General features: G+C 37.0%; 1 protein-coding gene across 1 annotated transcript; it reads left to right on the top strand.

Annotated features, from left to right (window-relative positions):
* The first annotated feature begins 10,146 nt into the window (after nucleotides 1-10,146).
* On the top strand, nucleotides 10,147-14,569 carry LOC110799886 (adenylate kinase 1, chloroplastic). Its single transcript, XM_022005154.2, has 4 exons — nucleotides 10,147-10,726; nucleotides 11,950-12,090; nucleotides 13,222-13,494; nucleotides 14,133-14,569. Exons 1-4 carry the CDS (start codon nucleotides 10,439-10,441, stop codon nucleotides 14,274-14,276), a joined length of 846 nt encoding a protein of 281 aa, XP_021860846.1. The 5' UTR covers nucleotides 10,147-10,438; the 3' UTR covers nucleotides 14,277-14,569.
* The last annotated feature ends 209 nt before the right edge of the window (nucleotides 14,570-14,778 follow it).

Genomic DNA, 14,778 nt, shown 5'->3' with positions numbered 1-14,778 from the left:
ATTATGTTCTCAAAAATTCGTGGTAGAAACAATACCCTTGTGTCTCATTTGAATAAATCATAATGAAATATATATCTATACTTGGGCCTTAGTTTGTTGAATGACAAACACTAAGCTCCCACTGAGTTTTGCAACTCTCTAGATATATTTTATGAAAAGTTATTCTGAAATTACTTTTCAATAGCTTTGACGAATTTGGTTTAGTTTGGTGGTAGTTGAGCATTTTGTTTTAGAAATTATAGGAAAAGTCTTTATGATTCATCATTGATCGAATCAAGTACTAATTGACTTCGATCATTCCAACTTAGATATGCCATATCTTATGGAATAGATTGTGAATTTTACTACACACAATCATTGATGATCATTCTTGACTTAAGTAATCATCAACATGATCTAACCTAGATCTTTATGATTTCTTTCCAAGTGGGATTTATACTTCTGAATCTTTGAACTAGCCAAACAGATTCAAACTTATGTCACATTTGAGTAAATAAACCTATATTCACTCAAATCCATGTGAAATAATAAAGTCATAAAATCGTTCTTTAGCTTTGAACTCTATTGTCTAGGCGTTCTAACAATAGTTCATATTCTTTGTTACTTTCAACAAGTAAGACTAGCTTGTCTTAAATTGATCTAGAAATCAACCAACTTTCAAAAGTCCATTAAAATAGAGCTTGTGAATGTTAACTTGTTGACATGGTCTAAGCAACAATGCCAAAGATTAGTGGAACTCAAATCAAGGGTTTGATTTGAACCTAGTAAAGTTTTTGTTTTTAAAGAGTTGTTTGTTTTAATCAAGCATATTGACTCAACCCGTAAATGACCATTTCATTCAAATAAACAAACAAACATTGTTTTTGTTCTTCTGAATGTGAGTCTTTCTATATTTGAAACAGAAATTTAGGTATGCTGATTATGGAACAAAATATCCATTAAGTTCCAGCCTTTGAAAGGACTTAAAACAAACTAGATTACCCTACAACTAATGTAGCATTGCCATGCTTCATTTCCCGCTTGTAGGCCATTAGTGTAGCCTAGCTTCCATTGTTTGAGTTATTACCGAAGTAAGAACCTCAAGCGGTATATGATACCAAGGAAGTTTGATTGCTAGGACACTTCTCTTTAAACATAAACTTATAGGTAGAAACAGAATCGTAAATTCCTTCCATTTGTTCCTTGTTTTCCTATTTCTTGTACCCTTTCTTATAGTCTTAAGAATTGAATTCTTTAGTGACTTTTATACTTTGTTAGACATGTCCAATGTCACCCCAACAAGGTTCTTACCATTTAATTTATGTTGAATATTAAGTTTCAACTAGATGATCTTACCAGAAGCTTCTAAAGTTCTCTAAGCATCGATCTATTCGAATGTCTAGGGACTAGACTCATTCTAGAATTAAATGGACAAATATATTAGGTTGTTAACCATTGGTAAAGCTGAGCGTATTAAACTCAATGCTTTATGATCTCAAAACTACAGTGTATTTTGAATTCACAAGCACCAATTGGTTTGCCATTCGACTTTGATGTTCGAAAACAACCATAAAAGTCGCTATAAGAAACGTACATTTTAAATTGCTCACTTTCTCTCATTTCCGTGAATCGTTCTTGGATTCACTACCAATCGAGGAAATTTACTGTTACCTTTCTAAAAGGATTTATTGCAGTGCAAGATATTTAATTATAAACAATAATTAAAACATACATTGAAGCATGCAAAGTCTAAACATTTATCATGAATAATAACTTGAAAATGAAAGCAATCATGCAATTTAAACAAGTCATTAGCATTTTATTCGAGTTTATTGTTCCGGCAGGTGTGAATAAAATGATTCCAAGATCCTAAAATCATTGAAGAACTAAGCACAGTTTGTCGACTTAATCCTAAAACATCTTAGGTAAGCAAAAGCCTTTTGCTAATAGTCTAGAAACTATTCTTGGTTGATAGGTACGTCTAAGAACTTATTAGGTAAACCTATCGATTTTGCCACGACATAAAAGGACTCCTTACTTATATCGTTGAGTTTCACCAAAACTAACATGTACTCACAATTATTTGTGTACCTTGCCCCTTTAGGACCAATAAGTAACACCTCGCTGAGCGAAAACTATTACTAGATTGATGTAAAGGATATCCAAGCAAGTGTATATTTTGGCATGGCACCTTTTAACTCAATTTTTAAGTTTGGAACTTAAGGCTCTTACTATGTTGGTTAGATTTTAAGTGAACTAAAATCCTTAATCATGCAACATAATCAAGCTTTGATCTCATGCATATTTAAGACATATTTAAAAGCAATAAATAACTTAAAAACATGCATAAGATAAATGTGATCTAGTATGGCCCGACTTCATCTTGAAGCTTTAACTTCAAAGTCCGTCTTGAAAATCTCCGTGGGAGGCACCATTTTCTTCAAATAGGATAAGCTATAATTAAAACTAATTACAACCATTTGATGGTACGCAGACCATATTTGAATTGAAAAACAACTTTGGTACATTAGACCAATTACATTCAAATTAATGGTACACAGACCATATTTTCTATCCTATTTGGGCCATACTAGTCACTTCATAACCTGCAAAACAGTACATATACAATATATACCATTCACCCATTCATTATCATGAATGGCCCACATAGCTGGTTAGTTAAACACATTATGCATCACGTAAACATTTGCAGCAATTAATCAAGGGCACCAATAATCTACCAATTATTCAGTCCTTATTAATTCTAATCAAGTTGTTTTAACCTTAAGGATTTGTAGACCTAATCAAGATTTTATGACTAAAAATGGCTCCCACTTAAACCAATAAATTCATATGCTTTACTAATATTAAACATAAAATGTATTTCTAGTCTAACCGGAAACATACAAATTTAATTAAAATTTAAAGCTCATATAAATTTATAATTGAATCCAAAAAGTTTAATTTAATTTCAGTCGTATTTAAATTAATTCATGATTTTAATTTTAGTAAAATAATTAGAATAAATAAAATTTATTATAATTACAATATTCAAAATTAAAATCCAAGAAAATAATTTAAATTATTAATTTTAAAATTAATTAAAATTACGTAAACTGAAAATTTCAAATTAAAATTTCAAAACGATCTAATCGCAACGCAAACACCCTACGCAACGTACGCCCATGGGCCACACGCACACAGCCATCGCTGGCCATGTGCGCGCAGCCCATGCGCTGCGTCGCATAGCTGCTGCTGCTTTCCTTCGCAAGGCCTCACGTGAGCTGGTGCTCGCTGCGCGCGCGCCAGCGCTCGATGCACGCGAGCCATCGCTCGCTGCGTTCGCTCGCCAGCGCTCGCTTGATGCGAGCCAGCGCTCGCTTGATGCGAGCCAGCGCTCGCTGCGCGCGCTCGCCAGCGCTCGCTGTGCGCGCTCGCCAGCGCTCGCTGCGCACGCTCGTCAGCGCTCGCTGTGCGCGCTCGCCAGCGCTCGCTTGATGCGAGCCAGCGCTCGCTGCGCGCGTTCGCCAGCGCTCGCTGTGCGCGCTCGCCAGCGCTCGCTTGATGCGAACCAGCGCGCGCTTGCGCGAGGCAGTGCGCGTTGTGGTGCAGCTCGCTTGCTGCCCACACGCGACTGCTTTGCCTTGCTTTCGCCCTCGCCCATTCGTCCATTGCTCATAGCACACGACACAAGGCAGGGCTGCTGCCTTGTGCTCGTGCACCATGGCCTTGCTCATTGCATTCGTGCCGCATGGGCGACGAGCTCCCTTGCTCGTCGTCACATGCCCGCACTACACAACACCCCTTAAGGGTTACACGTAGCGTCCATTGCTTTGTGCGTGCAAGTTATATGAACGAATCGCATAAAATTTAAAAAATTTATATTTAAAATTAATGACAAATTAATAAATAATATTAATTTCATAATTTTAGGGCGAAAAATCGAAAATTTATTATTTCTATTGATTTCCGATTAATATGGATTCAAGCCTAGGTCATAAAAATTTAAAATTTATCATAAATTTACAATTTTTATGGTGGTTTTTAATCATAGGTATCTAATTAAATTATAATTAATTATGAAAATCAAATTAATTCTAAATTATTCTAATTTTCAACAAATTAATCATAATTACAAATTAGATTGCATAATTAACAAGGCTAGGCATTCAAACTTGTTAAACATATACAGTAGGTCAATCAAAAATTCAAGATTTATCAACAAGAATCGCAAATATTTAATTTAACATCTTAAATTTACGAAATTTTGCATTCGAAAAACTAAAACCTCCGAAAAGTCATAGTTAGGCTTCGAATTTGAGAATTCTGGGTTCGGCAGAAAAATATTCTTTTTGTCAAAATTTTAGAATGCCTTTTACATGCGGAATTGACACAAAAATCACTCGATTTGGATGAGTAACGAAGAAACTGCCGAAAAACTGCGTACGTATAATTAAATAAACGCAATTTGCAATTAATTAACAAATACGAAAATTAATCACCCCTTTTAATTCTTGCAAATTTGTAATATTTAACCATGTTCATGCAATTTAGATTATGAAAATAATAAGAGGCTCGTGATACCACTGTTAGGTTATGATACATATGACAATTCATAAATCATGCGGAAACAACCATTAAGCCAGGAATACATATTATTTACACATAATCATTTAGCATAGTTTAGATGCATACTCTTTGTTGCGTGCCTTCCCTAGCTGCGCCCGAACCGAACAAGAACAAGTCTTTAGGACTCCAAGTGTCGTCCCTCCGTAGATAGTCCACATCACGTCCGGATCCGCCTTAAGATTGACCAACTAGAATCGCCCTTAAGGTACTATTATTTTCGGCACTTTTAGGCAAATGTGTGACTGAATTTTTCTCTCAAAAACTCACTTTGAATACTTGAAAACTCGTTGTAAATATGTGACCCTAGGCACCTATTTATAGAGTTATGGAAAAGGATTTGGAATCCTATTAGGATACTAATTTATTTAATTATAATCCTACTAGGACTTTAATTAAACAAACTTTATCATTTAGGATTAGATTTAATCATATTACGAATCCCGGTAGCCTTAGGATTCGAGTAACACACTTTGAGTAATACGCTAGCACCGCACGCAGGCCTTGCGGCCCACGCACAGCGCCAGCCCACTCGTCGCAGCCCCGCGCGCGCGCCTAAGCTTCGGCTGGGCCTGGCTTTTGCGCTGGGCCTGGTCGTATGCTTGGCGTGTGTTTGTTGCGCTTGGCTTGCTGGGCGATGGCCCGGCTTCGTGTTGGGCCTTCGTCTTGCAGGCCTCGTCCGATGCTAATTCGTACGATACGCTTCCGATTAAATTCTCGATTCCGGAATTCATTTCCGATACGAACAATATTTAATATTTCCGATTCCGAAATTAATTTCCGTTTCGAACAAATATTTAATATTTCCGTTTCCGGAATTATTTTTCGATTCCGATAATATTTCCGATTCTGACAATATTTCCGTTTCCGGCAATATTTCCGATTCCGACAATATTTCCATTTCCGATAATATTTTCCGATACGTACCATGTTTCCGTTTCCGGCAACATCTACGACTTGGATAATATTTATATTTCCGATACGATCCATATTTCCGTTTCCGGCAATATCATCGTTTACGGAGTATTCATTTCTTGCCTGTGACGATCTCAGCTCCCACTGAAACCAAGATCCGTCGATTCCGAATATCCATAGATGGAGTATTTAATGCCATTAAATACTTGATCCGTTTACGTACTATTTGTGTGACCCTACGGGTTCAGTCAAGAGTAAGTTGTGGATTAATATCATTAATTCCACTTGAACTGAAGCGGCCTCTAGCTAGGCATTCAGCTCACTTGATCTCACTGAATTATTAACTTGTTATTTAATACTGAACCGCATTTATTAGACTTAACATTGAATGCATACTTGGACCAAGGGCATTATTTCCTTCATGAATCATAGGCTATGATTATCTAATTATTTGATCAGTTGAACTCTGAAACCGAGAAACATCTCTGGACATAATAAGGATGACAACTAATACCTTATGTTCAAGAGCAAGCATCGAGCGACAAAGGAATTAGGTAATGCACACTTGACCCTAAGGACAAGTGGGAGACTGAAGGAAATAGTGCCCTTGGTCCAAGTATGCATATAATATTAAGTCTAATAAATGCGGTTCAGTATTAATTAACAAGTTAATAATTCAGTGAGATCAAGTGAGCTGAATGCCTAGCTAGAGGCCGCTTCAGTTCAAGTGGAATTAATTATATTAATCCACAGCTTACTCTTGACTGGACCCGTAGGGTCACACAAATAGTACGTAAACGGATCAAGTATTTAGTGGAATTAAATACTCCATCTATGGATATTCGGAATCGACGGATCTTGGTTTCAGTGGGAGCTAAGATCGTCACAAGCAAGAAATGAATACTCCGGAAACGATGATATTGCCGGAAACGGAAATATGGATCGTATCGGAAATATGAATATTATCCAAGTCGTAGATGTTGCCGGAAACGGAAACATGGTACGTATCGGAAAATATTATCGGAAATGGAAATATTGCCAGAATCGGAAATATTGCCGGAAACGGAAATATTGTCAGAATCGGAAATATTATCGAAATCGGAAAATAATTCCGGAAAAGGAAATATTAAATATTTGTTCGAAACGGAAATTAATTCCGGAATCGGAAATATTAAATATTGTTCGTATAGAAAATGAATTCCGGAACCGGGAATTTAATCGGAAGCGCATCGTACGAATTAGCATCGGACGAGGCTTGCTAGACGAAGGCCCAGCACGAAGCCAGGCCCAGCAAGGTCGTTGGCGCGCGCGCTGAGCGTGCTCGTGGGCTGCGAGTAGCGACCGCTCGTGTGGGCCGCAAGGCCTGCGCGGGTGGTGCGATGCTCGTGGTCGTGCGACACTCGTGTTTGTAACGAATCCTAATCCTATTGGAATTCGTGCATTGATTAAATCCTAATCCTAAAAGATTAAATTTATTATTTAGAGTTCTAGTAGGATTCTAATTAATAAATCCATATCCTAGTAGGATTATAATTCCTTTCCATAAACTCTATAAATAGGTGCCTAGGGTCACAATTTATAGACACAATTGAAGTATTCAAAGGTAAGGTTTTTAAGCAAAATCAGCCTAACACTTGCAACCCAAATAGCCGAAATTCCTAGTAACCTTAAGGGTGATTCTAGTTGGTCAAGCTTAAGGCGGATCCGGACGTGCTGTGGACTATCTACGGAGGGACGGCACTTGGAGTCCTAAAGACTTGTTCTTGTTCGGTTCGGGCGCAGCTAGGGAGGGCACGCTACAAAGTGTATGCACCTAAATTATGCTATATGATTATGTGTAAATAATATGTTTCCTGGCTTTATGGTTTTTCCGCATGATTTATGTTTATTCATATGTATCATAACCTAACAACATTTCGAGTCGACTACTAGGTTGAGTGTATGTTTTTCTAGACGCACGAGTGTTGTGAGTTTGGGAGGGCATTGTTCACTTATATGTTGGGAGGAGAGCGAACGGGTACATCTTTTATCCGCCACATAAATGAGTGACGAGTGTGTGAGCACTAGTCTTGAATTCCATTGTGCACTTGTGGTTTGCTTTGCATGACGATTGTTAGGGAGGATTTGTGGTTGGGTGGATTTGATTGGTTGACATTGATGCATGCTCGTTGGATTTTGCCTTGAATAATGTTTTTCATTTTGAAATATGTTGGGGGTGAAGTTGGTCTTGTATTCATCGATGATTTCCTTGCTTAGGGACAAGCAAGGATCTAGCTTGGGGGAGTTTGATATGTGTGTTTTATATAGAGTTTTTCCCCCGTCCCTTAGTACTTTTTGATCTCAAATGAGCTCTTCGGAGCGATGTTTAGTACTAATGTGCTCCTTGTAGTGTGTTTGTAGTTTCAGGTTCATCATTGTAGGAATTAGCATATTTTTGTGCATTTCCTACTCATTTGAATCAATACAAGAGATTATGTACTTTCAAGAGCACAAACATTAAGTTTGAAGAGTTTTGAAGCAAAGCGAATAACGAAGGAAGTACAAAAATGACTATAGTCCACTATTTGCAGAATAACTCGAGTTCTACAACTCCAAATGATGTAATTCCAATTGGGTTGGATTCTAGACTTCAATATCTTTCCAACAAGTGGTCACTCGCCTAATTCCGACGAATAACGAAGGAGATATGACGTTTTGAAGATAGAGGATCGTGCAGTTTCAACACGCGCCCGATCGGGCGGTCATTCTGGGCGCTGTTCTGGGCATTTTGCAACCGCCCGATCGGGCGGAATTTCGCCCGATCGGGCCGACTATCGAGCACATCGCCCGATCGGGCGACGCCAACCTCCAGCGTATTTCGCAAGTTTTTTTTTCCGATTTTGGGCTCTATTTTGGGCAAACTATAAATACTAGCCCCTTATATTTTTAGTGATATCTATTATTTTAGGTTTGAATACTTAGTTTATTTCTAGTTTTCTCTATTTCTCAAATCACTTAGTTTTAATTTTAATCAAAGATTCAAGCTTTATTATTCCATTGTCCTTTAATTCGGTATTATTTCTTGCTCTAATTTAATTCATTGCTTTAATCATGTTTTCCATTATGTTAATTGCGTTGTTATTTATTATCATGAGTGAGTAGTTCAATTTCTAGGGTTTAGGGGATCCATGAATGCATGATTGGGATTATATGTAGACTTGATTATTGATTGATTGATTATAATTTCTATAGCTTATTATTATTGCTCGTCAATTCTGTTCGGCCGGACTATTTTGATTTGAGTTTGATTAACTTTAGATTATGCGCCGTGAGGTATAAATCTGATGTTTTTGGTCTGTGGCTATTAGATAGGAATTATTTCTAGTACGTAGCAAGAGCCCGCTAGTTGTTCTATCCTAAGGAATTCATAAGATTCGAGAGATGCATGTTTCCCTAGTTATGATTGTTAATTGATTGTTATTGTCCGTTGTCCAATCCCGGTCTGCATTTATGGTGAACTGCTGCCCTAGATTCTTTTAATATTGTTATTTTCCGATTTGATTACTTGTTTTAGTTTAATATACAAACCAATCCAACTCTTGTTACCAGTAGTCTAGATTAATAATTTAATAGTAGAAAGAACGCCTGTTTCCCTGTGGATACGATCCCTGCTTCCCTTGCTATATTTTTAGTTGGTGAACGTTAGGTTTATCTTTGATAGGAGTGCGATTTAGCCTGTCAATTCACGAAGCCTAAAAGTAGAAAACATGGAGCAAAGCTAGAGTTAAAATCTTTCATATATAATTTTTTTTTTTTGGAATAATATTGTTTTCTTTTCTTCAAAATAAAACAAAAGATACAACAAATCATTCATTGCCAACTACTTGAATGAAAAAGAGAAAGGATAAGCACTCATCTTGAGCAGCAATGGCGGACAACCGAACTGAATCAATACCGCTGACGACAACCGAGAAAATAGAGGAGAAATACATGAAGGAAATGCTTGGGTTTTATTATTCTGACAACGTGGCTTGAGTTTCTGCTCGGTAATTCGAATGTGAGGCCTTGTGCTTATGTATTATGGTGATGAAGATGAAAAGAATGATCGACATTGGTTGATGAGTGGCGGAAGTAAAGGGTTAGGGATGGTGACCAGAGAACAAGACATCTTGAACGGCCAACATATACGAGGAAATTTGGTATGTCATGGAGTATTTATTGTTTAGGTTAAATTTAGGGTTTAATTAGGAGACTTAATTGCAGAAACTTTATAAAATAAATATGAATATAACAGTGCGCACGTTGGGCCATAGGCCAGCAGCGTCTGCGGTTGGGCCTGGCCAGACGCGCGCGCCAGCGTGGGCCCTTGTGGCTACGTTGGTTGCGTTCGTCTTGTGCTTCAAGCCTTGTCCGATTACTTAGTCGTCAAGTAAACTTTGGCTCTAAGTATAGTTTTCCTACTTCTACTAGAATTAGATAGTTGAGATTAGATTCAAACACTAGTGTTTATTTAATCCTATGATTCTAACTAATTATTTTCCTAATAAGATTGGTAATTAGTTTCCTAGTAGAATTCTAATTCTCTATTTCCTACTCTATAAATATGTGATTAGCATTCAACAATTTATATGACATAATTATTAATATATACTTTACATAATTATTAATAGTCCTTGTTTTTATAGTAATGGTACTTCACTTTTTTCTTATTTTATCGTTTTGTTGACTGGAATGTGTTTGCGCCGCTGCCCGTTATGGGACCCTAGGCAAAGAATATTCGACTACCACGAGCACACATATCCCAATTCCCAAATTTCCTCAACCTTTCCAAAAGAAGCAGGCACACCACTAAACCTCCAACAACCGAGAGAGAGAGGAGGGGCCATTTACCTTTTCTTCCCACCATTCTCCGATTCTCTCTTCTCTAGCTCACCTAAAAATGGCCGCCGTAACGCGCCTTGTCAAACACTCAAGGCTATCCGCCGTCCCTTCATTTTGGAAGGCGATGACTACCGCCACCGCCTCCTCTTCCGCATCTGCATCCGCATCTCTCTCCTCTAGATCAGATCTGAGCTCCAGGAGCGTGCAATGGGTCTTCTTGGGTTGCCCTGGTGTCGGAAAGGGCACTTACGCTAGCCGCCTTTCCCATCTCCTTGGAGTCCCTCATATCGCCACCGGTGATCTCGTCCGCCACGAGCTCTCTTCCAATGGCCCTCTCTCTCACCAGGTCCACTTCTTCCTTTTATTTTCGTTTCATGTTTTTTATTTGAATAACTTGTCTTCCGTTTTTACGAGTATTCATGATAGAGTCGATTTCATTGACGATACACATTTTATTGATTTTTGGTTCCAAGTTTGTAATTTTGTTCATTTTATTCCGAGTTTTTATCAAATTAATTCATTTAAATTAATTCATTGTTGTAGCAAATGAAACAATCGGGAATTACTGTGAATTACGATTGTCAAAGGGGGAAAATTAGAAATCACAATAAGCTATCTTTTTGGAACACAAAATAGGTAGTGTGTGTTTGGAGCTGAGGGGGTGACTTGATTGCAAACGAGCATAATACTACTTAAAATATTTGGGATACATTTTGTATTTGTTTGTGTGAGGATTTGTTGATATAACTTGGAATTTTATTCGATGGGTTGGTCTACGTTGGTTTAAGGGTTAGTAGATATTTTGTAATTATCTTTCAAATGTCGAACCGGGGTTATTTAGACGAAAAAGATTGGATTTTGGCTATGCTGAAATGAAATTCAGGGGTAATTAAACTTCTGAATGAAGAGTTGTTATTCCTTCCTCTATTATAAAGCTTATGTTTTTAAGATATATAGGGATTTCTCTATTTTTATCGACTTATTGCAGAAGACGTTCAGTTTTAATACTTTAGGATGCAATTGTTGCATGTTGTAACCTAAATTTTAGGGACCAAGTCCAGTTCCTCCACAATGAAGGAGAAAATCTTGAACAAAGGGTTTGGGGGGGCGGGGAGGAGGAAAAACAAAACCCACTAAATTCAACCAAATTCTTCAAGTAGGTAAGGGCTGCCACGTGAATGATGGGAGAAGGAAATAGAGGAAAAAGATTAAGGAGAGAGAGGATATAGAAAAAATAAGGGTAGAGAGGGCGGAGGTTGTTTTCTCAATCTAACACATACTTAGCTTTGAGTTTTTAGGTATCTGTCATACTAAGCCTATGGGTTCAAAACTGGTGCAGAAACCCATACCTGACTCCTAATTGTGGATCAAAGTCCCCAAATTTAACTTGATTATTCTATGTGAAGTTGTAATGTTGTAATTTGATGTTGTCTACTATAACTACATCAAAAAGCCGGTTTACTAGCTTTTTCATCTGTTTTAGTGTGGCTATATCAACAATACATCCCCCCCCCCCCCCCCCCTCCTGCTCTTTTGGTCTTTCTGACATTTGTCCTTTGTTCATTACAGCTTGCTGAAATCGTCAACCAAGGGAAATTAGTATCTGATGAAATAATAATTTCCTTATTATCAAAAAGGCTTGAAGCTGGAGAAGCAAGAGGTGAATCGGGTTTCATTCTTGATGGTTTTCCACGTACAATTAGACAAGCCGTAAGTTTCTTCTTAATGGTTGACTCAACCCTTTTCATAATGTGGAGTACTGTATTTGAAAATAAACATATGGGTTTAGTGTTCCCTATTTTAGCTAAAGACATTAAGAATTGCCAGGATTTGTAAACATACGCGGCTTTCCTGTCTGTTTCCTCACGTGCCATTAGATTATTAATGCACTTTCCATTTTAAACTTAACGCCCTACTCTATTTTTTGGTGTTGAAGTTGATACCTCTTATTTTCTGAAAAGGATTTACTTAATGCGCGCCTTATTTTGGGATACAATATTTTAGATGCTTCTATAATTATAGAATATTTGTATGAGTATATTATTCCCTCTGTTCTTAAATATTAGTCCCTTTTTGACCTTTTCATCCGTTTCAACTCAATATTTAAAACGTAAATATCTCCAACTACGTACGTTAAAAAAATACTAAAATTTGATATTGTTAAACTACACATTGAGACGAACAAAACAAGATCTCACGTGAATATATTTTGAATTACGTATTGGAAAGAAATTAGAGGATTCTCTTCAATTGTAAATAGTGACTAGATTCCAAAAGGGACTACTAATCGAGAACGGAGGGAGTATTGTGTTTGTGTCACTTTGTAGCATTATGCGAAGTGTTACATTTATGCATGACCTACTTTTCTTTAGTTAATTTGTTATTGCTTAGGTAACAATTTTTTATGCAGTTGATATGTACCATTAATGCTTAAGGCTTTGTAGCTTCTAACAGAAAGCTAATGTCAATAAGATTTGACATTTTAATTCTCTAGGTTGAGAATTCTTTCTCCCACACAATCATAGGTCTGTTAATTTGTAATAATTGCAGTTCAACAAGCTTGGCATGGTTAGGAATTTAAGATTTGAGATGGAATGGTTTTATGAAATTTAGTGTCTGCAGATCTTTTTTGTTTTGTAATTTTTAACTTAAGTGACCTGATTTGTATGACGGTCGTGGAATATGAGAGTTAAGCTTTTCATGCATCAATCTTTTTGGCTAAGTTGCTGGTGAGAATTTGTTTGCTGTTTCTTTGCTGATAATATTGGAATAGTTATCATGTATTGTGCTTTATTCTTTTTTTCTCCTTGGGGTCCACTCTCACCTTGTTTCGGTTTTCAGGAAATATTGGATGGAGTAACAGACATAGATTTGGTGGTTAATTTAAAGCTACCAGAGCAAGCTTTGATTGAGAAATGCCTTGGTAGAAGGATATGTGGCCAGTGTGGTAAAAACTTTAATGTCGCCTCTATTAATATCGAGGGTGAGAATGGGATGCCCGGAATAAGTATGGCTCCACTTATGCCTCCATCACAGTGTGCTTCTAAGCTGATCACCCGAGCTGATGATACTGAAGCAGTTGTGAAAGAACGGCTTCTTGTATATAGTGAGAAGGTAATATTTCAACTTCACTCTTGGATTATTGAATTTGTTTAAGGTTTTTATTGTTAGGTTCATCAAATTAAAAAGTCTAAAAAGCAGAGAAATGATGGTAGCACAGGAGCACAGCTAACTAAGACATTCTTGGAAACTTGGAATTCTATCATAATTGAGGAGTTAATTAGGAACAAGCTGAGGGAATGTAGTCGTTACATTTTTTACGTCTTCTAATTATAACGCTTTTATGTTAATTGTTTTTCTCTTTTATGAAGTGAGTTGTGTAAGAGTGCTTCTATTTATGTGTAAAGCCTTTTAATTTGTTGAGGAATCTTGCTGTGGTTGGACTTTAATTGGTCTAGTTTCCTAAAAGAACTCAAGTTTGGAATGGTCATGCTGGTTGATCATATAGGAATGATTTTAAGGACTTTCACTTGAACTTATTCTAGGATGAAGAATTTGAAATGGGAACTAAAGAATCTGAAAATAGGGCTCAATTTGAATAGGTTTTTCAATAGGACGTGATGTTTTATATTAATGTTTTTACTTCCATTTCTCCTGAGGACGTCTTGTTCTCTTTTTTATTTACTGTTTCTTGTCATGTTCTCTGAATAATATTTCCCGTATCTAAAATAGCATTTGAACTGTGGTTGCAGAGTCAGCCACTTGAAGAGTTTTATCGCAACCGTGGTAAATTATTGGAATTTGACCTCCCAGGAGGTATCCCAGAATCCTGGCCTAAGTTGCTGGAAGTTCTGAACCTTGATGAGCATGAAGAAAAGCTATCTGCTGCAGCATGATATTTTCTTAACCTGAAAGCTAGTTTGTTATTTTTTGCATGTTGTTGAAACATGCCAAACAATTTTGTTAGAGACAACAGGAATGTATTAGTAGCAACTATTAATTCATACGTGCAATGTGATCACGGCGGATGCCTGGTGAGGTCTTGTACCATAAAGGTTAAAGAGTTAGACAAGCATAGTTACATAGCCTATCATTTTTTCTTCAAGTCAGTTATTGCAGGACTGGCTATGTATATGTTGTGACTTATGAGTGTTGACTATAATGTTATAATAATGATAGTTTTGATTAATTCAACTGTCATTACCCTTAGTTATATAGCACGCAATATATAAGTAGGAGATAGTAAAGTTTCTTTGTCCCTCTTAAAGCTTCTTTCAAATACAAATAGAATGGTAAAAAAGAAGCATGATCAAGTCCCTGTTATTTTCAATCCGCCACTATGTGATTGCAAGCTTCCCGATTTGCAGACTGGAAGATATCCTCCACCGAGTACAATCA

The sequence above is a fragment of the Spinacia oleracea genome, chromosome 2 (assembly GCF_020520425.1).
Source record: "Spinacia oleracea cultivar Varoflay chromosome 2, BTI_SOV_V1, whole genome shotgun sequence".
NCBI classification, from domain to species: domain Eukaryota; kingdom Viridiplantae; phylum Streptophyta; class Magnoliopsida; order Caryophyllales; family Amaranthaceae; genus Spinacia; species Spinacia oleracea.
The sequence above is the reverse complement of the archived record's forward strand: the minus strand, read 5'-3'. Positions and strand labels throughout refer to the sequence as shown.

Bases quoted from the DNA above. Each gene is read 5' to 3' on its own strand.
- LOC110799886 (XM_022005154.2), top strand. From the start codon at position 10,439: ATGGCCGCCGTAACGCGCCTTGTCAAACACTCAAGGCTATCCGCCGTC. The intron at 10,727-11,949 runs GTCCACTTCTTC...TGTTCATTACAG, and splicing joins ATGGCCCTCTCTCTCACCAG to CTTGCTGAAATCGTCAACCA. The intron at 12,091-13,221 runs GTAAGTTTCTTC...TTCGGTTTTCAG, and splicing joins CACGTACAATTAGACAAGCC to GAAATATTGGATGGAGTAAC.